This window comes from the organism of the source record quoted next, unplaced genomic scaffold, assembly GCF_019419815.1.
Source record: "Pyrus x bretschneideri cultivar Hongxiangsu unplaced genomic scaffold, Pyrus_bretschneideri_v1 Contig83, whole genome shotgun sequence".
NCBI lineage: Eukaryota > Viridiplantae > Streptophyta > Magnoliopsida > Rosales > Rosaceae > Pyrus > Pyrus x bretschneideri.
Genome location: NW_025999824.1, coordinates 1,704,077 through 1,719,288, shown reverse-complemented (window position 1 = coordinate 1,719,288; position 15,212 = coordinate 1,704,077). Strand labels below are relative to the sequence as shown.

The 15,212-nt window shown below is 33.6% G+C and overlaps 1 protein-coding gene across 1 annotated transcript; it reads left to right on the top strand.

The window, feature by feature from the left end:
- Nucleotides 1–7,437: 7,437 nt before the first annotated feature.
- On the top strand, nt 7,438–14,342 carry LOC103968033 (putative elongation factor TypA-like SVR3, chloroplastic). The gene is made up of 14 exons (XM_009381361.3): nt 7,438–7,693; nt 7,942–8,051; nt 8,148–8,351; nt 8,441–8,617; nt 8,758–8,910; nt 9,693–9,782; nt 10,079–10,213; nt 10,297–10,413; nt 10,991–11,142; nt 11,221–11,305; nt 11,629–11,723; nt 12,452–12,617; nt 12,995–13,190; nt 13,884–14,342. The coding sequence occupies exons 1-14, from the start codon at nt 7,453–7,455 to the stop codon at nt 14,018–14,020; spliced, it is 2,058 nt and encodes a 685-aa protein (XP_009379636.2). The 5' UTR covers nt 7,438–7,452; the 3' UTR covers nt 14,021–14,342.
- The last annotated feature ends 870 nt before the right edge of the window (nt 14,343–15,212 follow it).

Here is a 15,212-nt window from a genome sequence, read left to right as displayed (position 1 = left end):
CTCCTCACATCTTATCTGTTCATTATATATCGTGCGTCTAGAAATCATTAGATATTGCTTCTGTTTAATTTTAAACAAAAACTCAAAATGATTTATGACTACATGATATACAATAAACGGAAAGGATGTGAGGATCCTCACAAGAGGATCTGGGTGGGATCCAAATCCAATAGGTTAAAAAAACTGCTTCAAATTTATTATGCTGCAAAATAGTAATAAGTTATCCCACTTAGGATATTTAGGTTATGACATGTGAAAACTCATATGTTTTAACAGTAAAAACATTTCTGGTGAGCATCACGAGGGAGGGTGGTCGAGAAATGCAATAAAATATATAATTGCAATATCCAAAGCATAAAATCTAATCTGCCCGTAACACAAGTGATACACTACATGTTATTATACAAGTGGTGAAATTTTTTATTTTTTATGTTATTAATTTTTTAACACAAGGATCTCACTACTTGTATAGAAACACGTGGTATACCACCTCATGTACCAGACCTTTAGGTCAAGTCTTTAAGCTTGGTGCAGTTTACACTTCCTACGAATCAGATAAAGCTTGGTTATAATTATGGGATTAAAGGCCCCCAATCTTTCCATCTTTTCAACTATAATATTGAATTTTCAATGAATTTTTGTGTGTCTGTGTGTGTGTATCCAAATTTGGTACTAAACTAAACACAAAAAAATAAAAAATAAAAAATAAAAAAAATAAATTAAATGAAGGGGACACAAGGGGGTTCAAGTACCAGTACCACTGGCACTAAACCCTTTGAGATGTAGCATACTCTTAACTCTAGCTCCATGCTCTACCTAGATATTTGGATCAAATGCACAACAGTGGAGTCTCAAATGTACCACATAGGATATTTAGGTTATGATTGCCTACCTATGAAAACTCATTTGTTTTAACAATAAAAACACTTCTGGTGAGCATTGCGACGGAGAGTGGTGAGAGAAATGCAACTTTTGATAAAATATATGTAATTGCAATTTCCATCACAAAAAAAAAAATAATAATAATCTGAGTGTAAGGGATATGAAGCAGTTCAAATACTAAAACTCTAAAATGACTCACTCTAGGTCTCGACTTTAAGCTATATAGGTGAAGTTTACACCTCCTAGTAATCAAAGAAAATTTGGTTTTAAGGAATTAAAGGACCCCAACTTCTCCATTTTTTCAACCACCAACATTGAAGTTTCAATCAATTTGTATATATATGTATATTGAGGCTTTGCCACATTTGATGATCAAGGTCATGCCCATACTACCAATTGATTTTATCGAGTTGGTTTTGTTGAAGTACGAATAATACGCTTGAAAATCAAATTCTGTTGTTAAGTTAGTTATCATGTAAATTGTTGTAACGTGGAAGAAATGAGATGAAAGTGATGATAAAAAGTAGGATAATAGTTAAGATCATTTTTCCTAAGGGTCATGCTTTAGTTTCTTGTACTATATAAGGAGAGTGCATTAGCTACAGGTGTTTTATGGGATGTTTGAGCTATACATATATGAATTTGGTGTAAGGGATTATTCCATTTTTATAGTTTTACAGAAATGGACATTATATAGACTCATAAATTGCATATGCATCACATTTTGCTAGTTCATCGACTTCTTGATGTTTTATCTTAGTAAAAAAAATGTCGGCAATAGGAAATAGGATTTTTATATAGACGAATTGTCGAGAATGAAATTCACCTTCAAATTATTTATTGATTTTACAATTAGACTTCAACTTTCTTCATGCATGCAAACCCCTTGAAAACATAATCAATTGTTGTGCCTTATGCATGAACGTAACATATGTAAGTTTTTTTTGTTTTTTGAAAAGAATCGTGATGTAAATTAATATATAGAGGAAGGGGGTTCTTGACCACAAAAAAGAAGAAAGGGTTGTGTGCCAGAATAAAGTACAGGTGTGCAATAATAAAATTATTGTTATAACCTCCATTGGTATATGCTTGCTGAAGAAGCAACTATCAATCGTTCTTAATTGCTTACTGAAGAAGCAAATTTGCAGGAAAAGACATTGCAGCTGCCCGTTTCCAATGCCAGATTTGTTGAAAATTTGGACATACAGAAATCCAATGTTATCACAAAGGCAATTTTGCCCATTAATAAAGGCCTCTTGCACCTTTTATCAATGCCATGCATATAAATCATCACCCTTCAACTCCATCAGACCAATTTTGTATTGCTGACACAGGAGCAACATCTGATGACATCTAAGCTTGCTAATTTTGAGCTAATTGATCAAAATCAAGGTACTGACACAATAATCACTGCTAGTGGTGCAAGTTGGCTATTACCAATATTGGTTTTTCAAAATTGCATACTCTAAATCAAACTCTTTGAGTTAAAAAAAAAATGTTCTTTAGGTGCCAAAATTGTCACAACATTTACTCTCCATTTATCAACTCTGTAAAGACAATAGATGTAAGTCTATATGTGACGAAATTCCTTTTTGGGTTCAAGATAAGATCACAAGGATAATACTCATCAAATGGTTGTGTAAAGATGGCTATTACCTTATTCCATTTTACATACCAAAGCAGTTGCTATCTGCATCATCTCACAAACATACATGTTATCTTGCAAAACTAGTACATACAACCTTGTGCATAAAAGACTAGGACATCCATCAAATGCAATCAATTATGTCATATTGCATAATAATCAAGTTCTTCACATTGCACAATAATCAAGTTCCTGTCATATTGCACAATAATTACATTACTAAACTTAATTGGACAAGTAGAACATCCATTTTTCTAACTAATACAAAATAATAGTGTAAATTATATTTTCCTTCTTCACGTTTGTGTTCAATTGCAACCTCATATAACATCTTTAAAACATTTCAATCATATACTTTTACTTATATTTTATTTCAATGTCCTAAAACCATTAGTCAATTCGTTAAACTGGTTGTTTATTGACGATTTAACAAGCATGGAGCCAACATTTTATTCACTTGGAGTCCAAAATTGTGTTATGTGATTAATCTTTTTTAAGATGAATTAAAAAAGAAGTAGAAAAAATAAAAAACCATGTACTTCGGCGATGACAAAAAGAACTAAGTCATCGACGTCATCATCGAGGATGAAAAGACCAAAGTCATCAACTTCAAGAATCCATCTTATGATAGGAGGCTTTTCTAATTTCAGTTGTTAGAATTCTATATAAGAGCGATTTTAGTGTCTTGGCCTTCAATCCTTTGGAGTTGAGTATTCTGTGTCTAATCAAATACATAAAAGCACAAATTTGGACTTCCAAATTAGCAAAATGTAAGCTCAGCGATTGACACATCATTACTTAACTACCAAGTTAACATATTGACCGACAATTGTATGACTTAAAATGAAATATTAAGTAAATGTACAAGATTAAAATATTTTTAAAAGGTTGTATAAAGTTGCAATTCAACACAAATCTGAAAATGCAAAATATAATCTACCTAAATAATATGTTTTAGATTAATACAACAATTGAAATGTGGATTAGAAAAATAACTAAATTTCATATGATTATGTCAACTTTGGCAAACTTCTAATAAAAGACTATTCTACTCATTCTTTCAAGGATTATCATCAAAATTTCTACAATATAACAATTGCAAATGTTGTTATTGATCTCTAAAAATTTAGAAGATGTTTTAAAAAGTTATAACTCATCCACGTCTCATATCCTAATATTATTGACTTACATATTTTTATGTAGGTTCAACTTTATCAGTAACAATCATCGTCACTATGTTTGCTATTTGTCTCATCTTTGGGTTTTGTTACCATTTGAGTTAAACTGAATAAGACTTATTATATTAACATCTCACATATTATTGAATAAACCTCATATACTTAATACACCTCACACTTTTTTTTCAAATAAAAATTATCTTAATACACCCCACTACTTTCCCATAATACCCTCATATCTCACATTCTCATCATACTATTTCATGGTTAATTACTTCTAGGGTAATAATTGCTACACAATTGTATTATTTTGAGAAATTATGGAGATCAATGAATGAATACGCCTTTCAAGTGAGTCGGAACTTCCTCACAATTCAAATAAGAGATTTTTGCATGTATCTATAATTTGTACTCTTGTGGATTGTGGTTCATTCTCTTCCCAAGCATTTTTTGCAAAACATATATTGGCCAATTCTAGAGCTCATTAATTAAGCATGATGGTGTTTCAATGAAAAATGTTTAAGAGCCAAATGATTGAATTGTGCTGTTTTAGATTCATGCAAAGTAATATGGCGATCAAGTTGAAGTTTATAGCTACGGTAGATTTAATTACATAGTCGCAACAATTTTGATTCTTGAATTATAGCTAGCAAATGCAATTTGTAAATTCATGAAGCTATTCAGTGCTTTCATTATGTTTGTAAATAGTTTGATTCTTGAATCATTGCCCTGCCAATTTGGATGAACTAATATATGAAAGTAGCAATGTATTGCATAATGAAGAGGCAAAATCCAAGAAGAGAAAGAGAAAGCTCAGTTTAACACGCAACAAAAGCATGATTAAATAATTATCGATGTCGATGAAATCCCTAAACAATGAAAAATATGAAGTCTTACCTCATGTGAAGCTTCCAAAACATTGATTTCGTATTCCATTTGTCAAAAATATTTTTCCCAATCAACATGTTTGTAGTTTCATTGGTTAAGGTTTTGTTAACAATGGAGAGTAAGAGGGGTTTTGATAGTTGAAAAAAATAAATAATACATTAAAAATGATTTATGATGTATTTAATTTTTTTTATTTATATCAAATGAGATCAAAATTGTCATTGCATAGTAGGGTGCTAATAAAAAAAAAGCCTTGAAAGAATAATGGAAATAATTGAAGAACTTTAGTAAGAAAGATGAACAAATTCAATTTTTTTCTCTTAGATTATTGAACACAGAGTTTGAGATAAAGGTTGGATAATATTTGAATTAATTAATATTATTATTTTGTTTGTTGGATTTAAATATCGGTTATTGAATAACTTTTATTTCAAAGTGTATTTGTTTTTAATTTATAATAAATAAAAGAAGTGAAAGAGTTTGAAACTATTACAAAATGTTGAAATGCACCCTAAGCCATTAGATTATTGTAACCATCAAAAATAAAATCTAGAATTAAATCAGGGCAATACAACTTTGCTTTTGGTGAGTGTGCATGTCACTTCTTCTATTTACTGATCTTCATATAGACTAAATTTCTTCAGTTTAGGCCCACAATTTTTTTTGGTCCAAGTTGTAACAAGTATAATATTTGAGTCCAAAACATTCTGAACTTAAATTTAGTCCAACCAAATATATGCATTGTGGAGATTTTTTTGGGCTAAAGTCTCCCATTAGAAATACCCTTGTATTTTTACGTATTTTAAGTGGAGAATGACTTCTTCTTTTTTTTTAATATTATTACTGAATATGTAAAAATGACTGACATGCATTTTCAAAGGAGTTAGCAATATTTTTCTATAAAGGTGTCTTTTGCTAACTAATGTTACACTTTTATGCTGCTTTAAAAATATGTGGTGGTTTTCACATGTTACATTTTACTTCATTCATAGTTTTTCAGTTATTTAATAGTTAATCATGTAATAATATATAAGATGGTGATATTTCACACATCTCGTTTTATTTCACACACACCCTCAATAATCTAAAACAATTAAAATAGTTCATGAGAGGTAAAATAGGAATTGTGAAAATCACCACCCTTCAAAATATGTCACTCTAACCCACTCTTTAAATTTTATATTTCATTTTTTTAAGTTTATCTTATTTTGGCTGCCCAAATTTTATCTTCCAACTATTTAGTAAACAATATTTTAATTAATATATATTATAGGGTTTAATTTGCTAAATTGAAAAGTAGTAAGAGCATCCCAATGGGGCTTTATCCTTTTTAAGGTTACCACATTTATAACTCTAACGAAAATTTCATCCCCAATGGGCCGAAAAATGGGAATACGTCCACCACATGGGCTAATGACTTCAATCTTTGAATAACAAAAAGTTAGGCTACATCTAGCCTTAAAAAGTAGGGGGACCCACACCAAACTGGGGGGCCTAATCTTGGTTTTTTTTTTTTTTTTTTTCATTTAGAAATGGGAGAGCCTGATTTTTGTTTTCAAAATATGATTTTAAGGGTTTATTTTTCAACCGTTTAGGATTTTAAGTTCATTTTCAACCGTTTGTTTGCTTAAGAAAACATATACAAACCACAACTATTTTTTGTGTGATTGATTAGGAAAAAAATGTAGTGGTTTGTATTTAATTTTCTAGATTGAAAAATTCATAAAAAAAAAAGTAATGAAATTTAACATTGGTGGTTTAGAGATCTAAACTGAATAACATTATTAAATTGTGATAAGATAATGCAATCCAATAGTTGTTATAAAATGAAAATCTTGTTTGATTTCTGAGAATGTATTAAACAGAAAAATAAACCAATGGATAAGATTGAGATAAGATAATCAAATCCATCGGTGTTGTTATAAAATGAAATCTTATCTTGTCTGATTTCATAGAAACAAACCAACGGATGAGATTTAAGATAGCCTACAACAGTGCATAGGTGATGAAATCTAACTTTGTTAGAAATTAAATTTTAAGTAACACGTTCAAAAATCAAGTTAAAAAAAGTTAAGACAAAAATAAATTTACCGCGTAATCAAATTACTACATAAATAATATATATAGCCTCATATAGAGCCCGAATGATATATAGCCCTTTATTGGGAAAAATTCTTTTTAGAGCCCCAAAGATTCCTCGGAGTTCTAAATTAGGCTACATCCACCACTTTTCTAGCCCAATATAAAGCCTCTCATTGGGGATGCTCTAATTCACCTTATATATTTGAATAATCACTTTAACATGCCATCTTTTACTTTGTACATGTTCCCTATTAAGTTTTTACCATTGATTACTTTAATTGTTCAGTATAAAAGCTACGAAACTACACAGTGTGAATGAGGTGAGAAATGATGTGTTAAAATCATTTTCCCTTCTTCAACTTGCTAATATTTTTGATACACCTATTAGAGATGCATTTGCTATCCAATTACTACCTATCTTGAGAGAATTACTCATATAGTACATGTTAACTGACATCGTGACATCCCATTCTAATAAAAATATATAAATTTTTATCTACATATCCTTATATTATTAATTCAAAATGTTACGTGACGGTGAAGAGTTGTTATGTTTTCTAAAAAATAAAAAATAAAATCGAAAAACAGATGGGACCCAAATTAACTAAAGATGACAGAGGACCCACCTTCTCCGGGTCCCACTCAACGAGGATGTGGAGTCCTCCCGCAAGTTTTATTTGTTTTGCTTTGGAAGTTCCAATAGCAGCCTTCACTTGCCAAATCTCCTCTTTATCTCTCTCCCTGAGGCTGAGCCACTGCGAGGACAGAGTCAGAGCCATGGAGATGGCAACCTGCAGCTTCCACAGCTCCTCCTTCTCCATCCCAAACCCTAGAAGCACCAGCCTTTCCTCTCCTCTTCCAGTCGCCAAGCAACTCTTCGGCTTCACCTTACCTTCTTCCTCAACCGCCAAAACCACCACACTCAAACTCCGCTCCCGGAACCCGAAACGCTTCTCCGCTCACCCGCCAATCAAATGCTCGGTCTCTGAAGCCACCGAAGCCGCCGCCATTGAAACAGGTACTTTCTCTTCTTCTTCTTCTTCTCTTGCAATCTTTCATTTCCATGCTTCTGTTCGATATTTTCCTATTTACTGCACCAATTCCTACGTAATTTCGTATTTAGAGCAAGTTGGTCTCAGAATTTATCTTCGAATAGTCGTAGATAAGTGGTTGCTTTCTTGATTGATTGATTGATGTGTGTGTGTGTGTGTTGATTGGGGATGGTGGGTAAGGTTAGTCTGATTGGAAACTTGGTTCTTGTCTCAGAGAGGAGGAGTAAGTTGATGAGGAGAACTGACATAAGGAACATAGCAATCGTAGCGCATGTCGACCACGGAAAAACAACTTTGGTTGATGCAATGTTGAGGCAATCAAAGGTAGAGTATAAATCTCACGAAAATTCTTCATGCTATATTTTTTTTGGTTTCGTATTTCAAAATTTCTTAATGACATTGTTAGGGGCTTTTGTGCAGGTATTTCGTGATAACCAATTTGTACAGGAAAGGATAATGGACTCGAATGATCTAGAGCGTGAAAGGGGAATTACTATACTAAGCAAAAATACCTCTATTACTTATAAAGACTCAAAGATTAATATAATTGATACTCCTGGACATTCTGACTTTGGAGGCGAAGTCGAACGCATCCTCAATATGGTGGAAGGGATTCTTTTAGTGGTACTCTTTTGCACCTTGTGTTGCTTTGGCTTCTAATCCTTATGTCTGGTGCTTTTGAAATCAGCAGTTTGCTTGCTTTGTGTTTTTAGGTAGATTCTGTTGAGGGCCCGATGCCACAGACGAGATTTGTTTTGAAGAAGGCTCTAGAATTTGGTCATGCAGTTGTTGTCGTTGTTAATAAGATTGACAGGCCTTCAGCTCGTCCAGATTTTGTCATCAATTCCACTTTTGAACTATTCATTGAACTAAATGCCACTGATGAACAGGTAACAAATTAATTGTCTAATCTCATCTCATCTCATCATTTTGCAATAGACAGAAATTTCCTTTTAAACATGTTTTGAATGATTGAATCTTGATCAGGTTGGGAAAGCTAAGAAGTCTAATCTCATCGTTTTGCTTGCAGTGTGATTTCCAGGCAATATATGCTAGTGGGATTAAAGGAAAAGCTGGGTTGTCAGCTGATAATTTGGCAGATGATCTTGGACCACTTTTCGAGGCCATAATGAGATGCATCCCTGGACCTGCCATTGACAAAGATGGTGCACTTCAAATGCTTGTCAGTACTTTTTGATAATTTCATCGTTCTTTCTCCTTTTATTTTATAGATATTTACTACTAATCGTGACTGTAAAATCTGGATCAAGAAACTATTTGTCTACCAAGAAAGGCTGATCAATAGAATTAGGTTCCAAGGCTTTTGATGTAAAGACCTGTATGGAATATCCTTCTTTTTTAGTATAGGAGAAGAGTCAAAGGAGGCTCAGACTCTTTTAACATCTTGACCGTTTGAAATTGATAAGTGGAAGATGAAGAACAAGATATTTATATTAATTGTGCTTGCTTCTATAAAGCATATCCCACTTAGTGGGAAAAGGCTTTGTTGTTGTTGCTGTTGTTTTTGTTCTTGCTTCCATAACACGTGTTGATATTTGTAAATGATCCAAGGCAATATGAGCTGCTGCTTGCATAACTCTGGAAGAGTGAGTTTCCTAAATTACCTATCAAGTTTCTGATGTGCTTTCAGAACAAGAAGACTTTTTACTACATTTCAGGAAAATGAAGAAAGTTAATGGCTATATTTGACTGTTATGAATTACAAAATTTCTGGTCCATATTAATGCAATTTGGTAGAGTGGTTAGGGAAGACAAACTGAACTGCACTACAAAAGTTTTTATTTGTCACCATAATACCATAATACTTGTATAGCTTTAACTTGCACCTGTGGAACTCAGCTGCATTTGCTTTTACTTTACTCTGTTTATTTCTCGAGTTTTCTTATTATTCAACTTAGGCATCTATAGATTATTCTGTATTTAATTTTAATCAAAACATTGCAGGTTACAAACATCGAGTATGATGAGCATAAAGGACGAATAGCTATTGGACGTTTGCATGCTGGGGTTCTGAGGAAAGGGATGGATGTGAAGGTGAGTTTGAACCAAAACTGGAACATGGTCAATGTTACATTCTAGCCTTTTCTTTTTCCAAATTAAATAGCTCGGGGTATTATTTTCACGATATCTGATTATCACTGTTAATATTTAACCCTTATCGGTAGTATATTTACATGTTTAATCTGAATTTTTAAGATGGTATTCTTTTCTCATGATTGAAGTTCATTTTCAAAAACAAAAGGAATGCATAAAGTTCATCTTAATGCATTTTCTTCAACAAAGGAAAAGAAACAAGTTTTCTAAACTTCTAGATATGGTGTATTTTATAGGTATGCACCACAGAAGATGCATGTCGAGTTGCAAGAGTTAGTGAGCTTTTTGTGTATGAAAAATTTAGTAGGGTTCCTGCAGAAAGTGTGGAGGCTGGTGATATATGTGCTGTTTGTGGAATCAATGATATTCAGGTTATAACTTTGTTGATGCTATCACATTTTTATAAACTTGAGAGTTATTTCATGGTTTATTTAATATTTTTTAATCTGCTCAGATTGGCGAGACAATTGCTTGTAAGATCTCTGGTACACCATTACCGGCCATTAGGGTTGAGGAACCAACAGTGAAAATGGCTTTTGCCATAAACACTTCACCGTTTGTTGGACGTGAGGTATGCCTATAAAATAGTTTCTACTATTGTTTACTGTCTCATACCATGATAACTTTAATCAATTCCTTGAGATTTCCTTAGGGTAAATGTTTGAAGTTATGAACAAGCCAGAATATTGAACAATCTGCGTAAAATCCGACTCCTAAACAGTCATTCCACATCCTAAAGTATTTACCCTGTCGGTGGATTGAGCAGAAGATATGAGGACATTCGAGATTGGAATCTGCACTTTAATAATGCATGAATGAGTAATGGAGATGATTTTGTATTAACATATATATAGGGTAATGTTTTTCTTTTTTGGTCAAAATGGGGTAATGTTCAATTGCCACATTTTTGCATAGTATGATGTTAGAATTGTCACTGTAGATTAAAGTGAGTCCCCCTAATCAGTGGTCCTTGATTGACATCTAGCAACATAGCCTGCAATATATCTGACAACTTAAGATTCTGCCTGGTCAATGGTTCATATATTTTTTTAATGTCCCTCTGGTAATTAGTTCTGGCACAAAATACAGTGATCAAGTGATTTTTGTCTTGTGTGACAATGATTGGAAATTTATTTCGTCCTTTTCAGGGAAAGTATGTTACCAGTAGGAACTTACGAGATCGCCTTTCTCGTGAGCTTGAGGGTAACTTGGCTATGAAGGTTGAAGATGGCGAAACAGCAGATACCTTCATTGTTAGTGGACGGGGTACTTTACATATTACCATATTGATTGAGAACATGTGAGTATAGTTATTTAGTTGTTATTCTACAATCTTATTAATTCTATATGCACAATTTTAAATGGTTATTTAATTCAGGCGAAGAGAAGGATATGAATTCATGGTGGGACCTCCCAAAGTTATTAACAAAAGGGTGAATGACAAATTGCTGGAACCATATGAGGTGAGTGTCGGAACTTTATTGTTTCTTATGTGTACGAAATGGGCAAATGTTAGAAATACTTACTGTCACGTTTGAAGACCAATATTTCTATTCCATTTTGAAAGAATGGGAATCAAAATAGGGCACATTGTCATTCTACTTAAAAATAATAATAAATGCATTGCTTTGTTCTTAAGAACTGTGGTGCATGGTTTGTTCAAAATTACAAATAAAGTAACGATATTGCCAAATAAATTTTCTTAAGTAAAATATCCCCTACAAGTTAGGAATCATGGGACCACTCATCTGATATCAGTCATTTATGTCATGTGGATTGCTTGCAGATCGCCACTGTGGAGGTGCCAGAAGAACACATGGGCCCTGTTGTTGAGCTTCTTGGCAAAAGGCGGGGGCAGATGTTTGATATGCAAGGAGTTGGGTGTGTAGACATTTCATGCTTCTATGTTCATCTTTAACTTATCATCTTTTTTAAATTCAAAGTAAATGCATAAAGTAGAATGAGAGGCAATGAGCGAGCACATGATAATATTTAGAGCATAATTTTCTTTATAACTCTAGCAGTGGTTAGGGTGCAACCAAAGTTTGCACACTGTAAAAGATAATATTTTTTTGTAAATATACGGTAATTACGTAAAATTCAGTTGCCAATCAATAATTTCATGCATATGTTTGTGTAGGTGCAGTATCCATGCACCCTCATATTTTCCCCTATATATGTAATGCACATTAGTTGACCTTGCAGTTTGCACCTGAACATCCAGTCCATAATGAAGATCTTGTGAGAAACATTGTTCTTCCATTAGATATATACTGTGCTTTCTCTACCACAATTGCTTGTCAGTCTCTCATCCTGAACTGGTGCAGATGCATTTTCTATGTAGTATTCTCTTTAACTAGTACTATGCACATGTCTGATTTTGAAATGATTAGACTATGTAACCAAAAGAACATTAGTAAACTAATACTTAATTGTCATCCTGTTCAACAATGACCCCTTTCCCCCCGCAGTGGGTACCTTGGAGGGTCAGAGTACTCTTCTTCTTTTGTTTTCTGATTATGGCCAAAGACAGTTATTACTTGAATTTTTCCGCATGGTGATAGCAACATATGATCTGATTATCTGTTTGGACTTTATGCATGCACTAGGTCTGAAGGCACAACCTTCCTCAAATATAAAATTCCAACTCGTGGCCTTCTTGGTTTACGAAATGCAATTTTAACAGCTTCTCGTGGCACTGCAATTCTCAACACAGTATTTGATAGCTATGGACCTTGGGCTGGTGATATGAGTACCCGGGATCAGGGTTCACTGGTAACTTCCAATATATCATTATTTTGATGTTTAACTTTGCAAGTCTTAGTGGTGGTGAAAGGCTGAAAGCCTTTTGCCCTTGTCAGTTATTGTACTGACTAGAACAGTTGCTATTATCAATTGTCACACTTCTGCACATCTAAGGTTGAGATGATTTTAACCTAACTTTTCACTAAAGTGAATGCTCAAGTTCAAGCATTGCAGTCATCCAAATGAAGATCATATTTGTGACAATGATTTTAACCTAACTTTTCATTAAGGTGAATACTCAAGTTCAAGCATTGCAGTCATCCAAATGAAGATCATATTTGTGACTTGCATGTCCGTCTTCCCTGTGTCAGGATAACTAAACTGAATTGTGACAAATTGATTTTTAGGTTGCCTTTGAGGGTGGAACGAGTACTTCTTACGCCATTTCTAGCTCACAGGAGAGGGGGCAGTTGTTTATTGGTCCCGGGGTCGAAGTTTATAAAGGTCAGATAGTTGGCATCCATCAGCGGCCTGGGGACTTGTCCCTTAATGTGTGTAAGAAGAAGGCAGCAACAAATATCCGTTCCAACAAAGAACAAACAGGTGAGAAGCAACTATGGTACCTGTTATTTTATTTCCTGTCTATTGCACGAAAGAGTTAACTCCCTTCTGATATTATTAAGTTTACATTTATTAAGCTTTGATATGTTGACCAAAAATATAATATCGGTGAGGTTTAGCTGTTTTGAGGCAACAATGCTGAGTAATTAATAAAAACTAAACTTTTTCCTAACATTTCAATTATGTCTAACCAAGTTGTTTCTTTGTTAGCTATTTATCCCATTGTTAGTGGTACTTTTAGGGAGACCCAATAAACATAGTATTCCACATGGAGCAACCCAAATAGATTGAATTTTTATCATGATAGCTTTGATTTTGCTCTACATGTTTTAAATGTCCACTTTTCTTTTTTTATTTTATTTTATTTTATTTCCAGAACAAAATTATCCTTATATTTGTGAGGAGAACGGGATATTTGATGTTTCTTAAGTTTAATGGTGTCATGCTTAATATTTGGCAGAACCAATGCAGTAGGCCTTTTATTATACTAATAATTTCTGAAAGGTCCCTCCAATTTCCCACGTCAATAATCTGTGGTTATAAAAATGGTTGGGTTCTCGTGCTTTCTTCTAAACTTTCGATAAGCAATTTGATTTTCTTGAGTTTGTACATCTGCAGAAGCAAGCCTCAGTTCATGGCATTTAATAATCTTGGTTCTCCCATCTCTCTGTGCAGTGATTCTTGACACCCCATTGGACTACAGTCTGGATGACTGCATTGAGTATATTCAAGAGGATGAATTGGTGGAGGTCACTCCCGCAAGTATCCGAATGTGCAAGAACCCAAAGTTTTCAAAGAAATCAAACAGGTAGTCAGTTTTCGTAAATATATATGATTTGAACCAATGATTATGCTGGCAAAGCTCATTGGATAACTCGTTTGAGTAAGCCGCGATATAATGTTTAGACAGGAAGGAGAAAGAGTAAGCAAAGTTTTGCAATATTAATTGGTTGTATATAAAAGAATGAGAACCAAAGTTGTATTACTCAAAGATGTTCAATGGTGATGTGAAAGACAAATTGAATTGATGATTTCTGATTTTGAGTTGTAACGGAGAATGGAACTGTCAGAGTTTTTATTTTATTGAAGAACTCAATATTTCAGCTAATGGAAAGGAAATCTTAGCAGAGCGTATATTATTTTGTGAATTTAACTGCTGCTTGTTTGAGCTCAGGCCTGTCGTCAGTTGCTTAACAGGTACGTTTTGTCACTCACTTGCCCTATATACATATATAGACACACACACACACATAATATAGTGAAGCTGTTATGTTTATTCTTATGGTCTAGAAGACTAGAACTAAGGTCTAAGGGCTGGTTTTCCTCAAATTTTGGTTCATGAAAAGTGTTACTGCCTTACTTCTAATGGTTGGAGAAAAAGTTGCTACCTGTAGTTGGTAAAATTACGAGAAAGATGATGACTGAATGCATGATGAGAGGCTGTATTTGCTATAGAAAAGTCTGATTTCCATGCGTTGAGACCAAAACAAAAGTTCCAGCTCTCATGTTTCTAGTTTCTACTCTCATGTCATGTCATCGATGCTACGAATTTGGAACATCTAGATGGGGCGTGTCACGTGTGGGACCGCCTTCTAGAACTGAAGTTGGTTTCACCGAAGAAATTTTGTAGGTTTCTAGATTGAGTGAGTGTTTGAAATTGAAGTGTGTAATGTATATTAAAGAGAAGTTTCTGATTCCATTCAATATAGTAATGGTCCAGTGCCTATCTGTAGGTTTGAACGGTTTGTGTGTTATATATAATTAAACCGTGATTCATACGACACAGGACAAAGAACATTATAAGACCAAACCCAAAGAGCGAGTCATACATACATGAAGCATTTTGTCTCGTTTTGTTGACTTCAAAGTTTGGTTTGTTTGGGCTGTTTGATAGTGATTTGGTTTTTAGTTTTTGTTTTCACTTTTTTTGCAGACTGAAATCTCGTTTGGTAACTACTTTCGCTGTTCAAAAAACTAAAAACTACTTTCTTGAGTTTTCAAAAT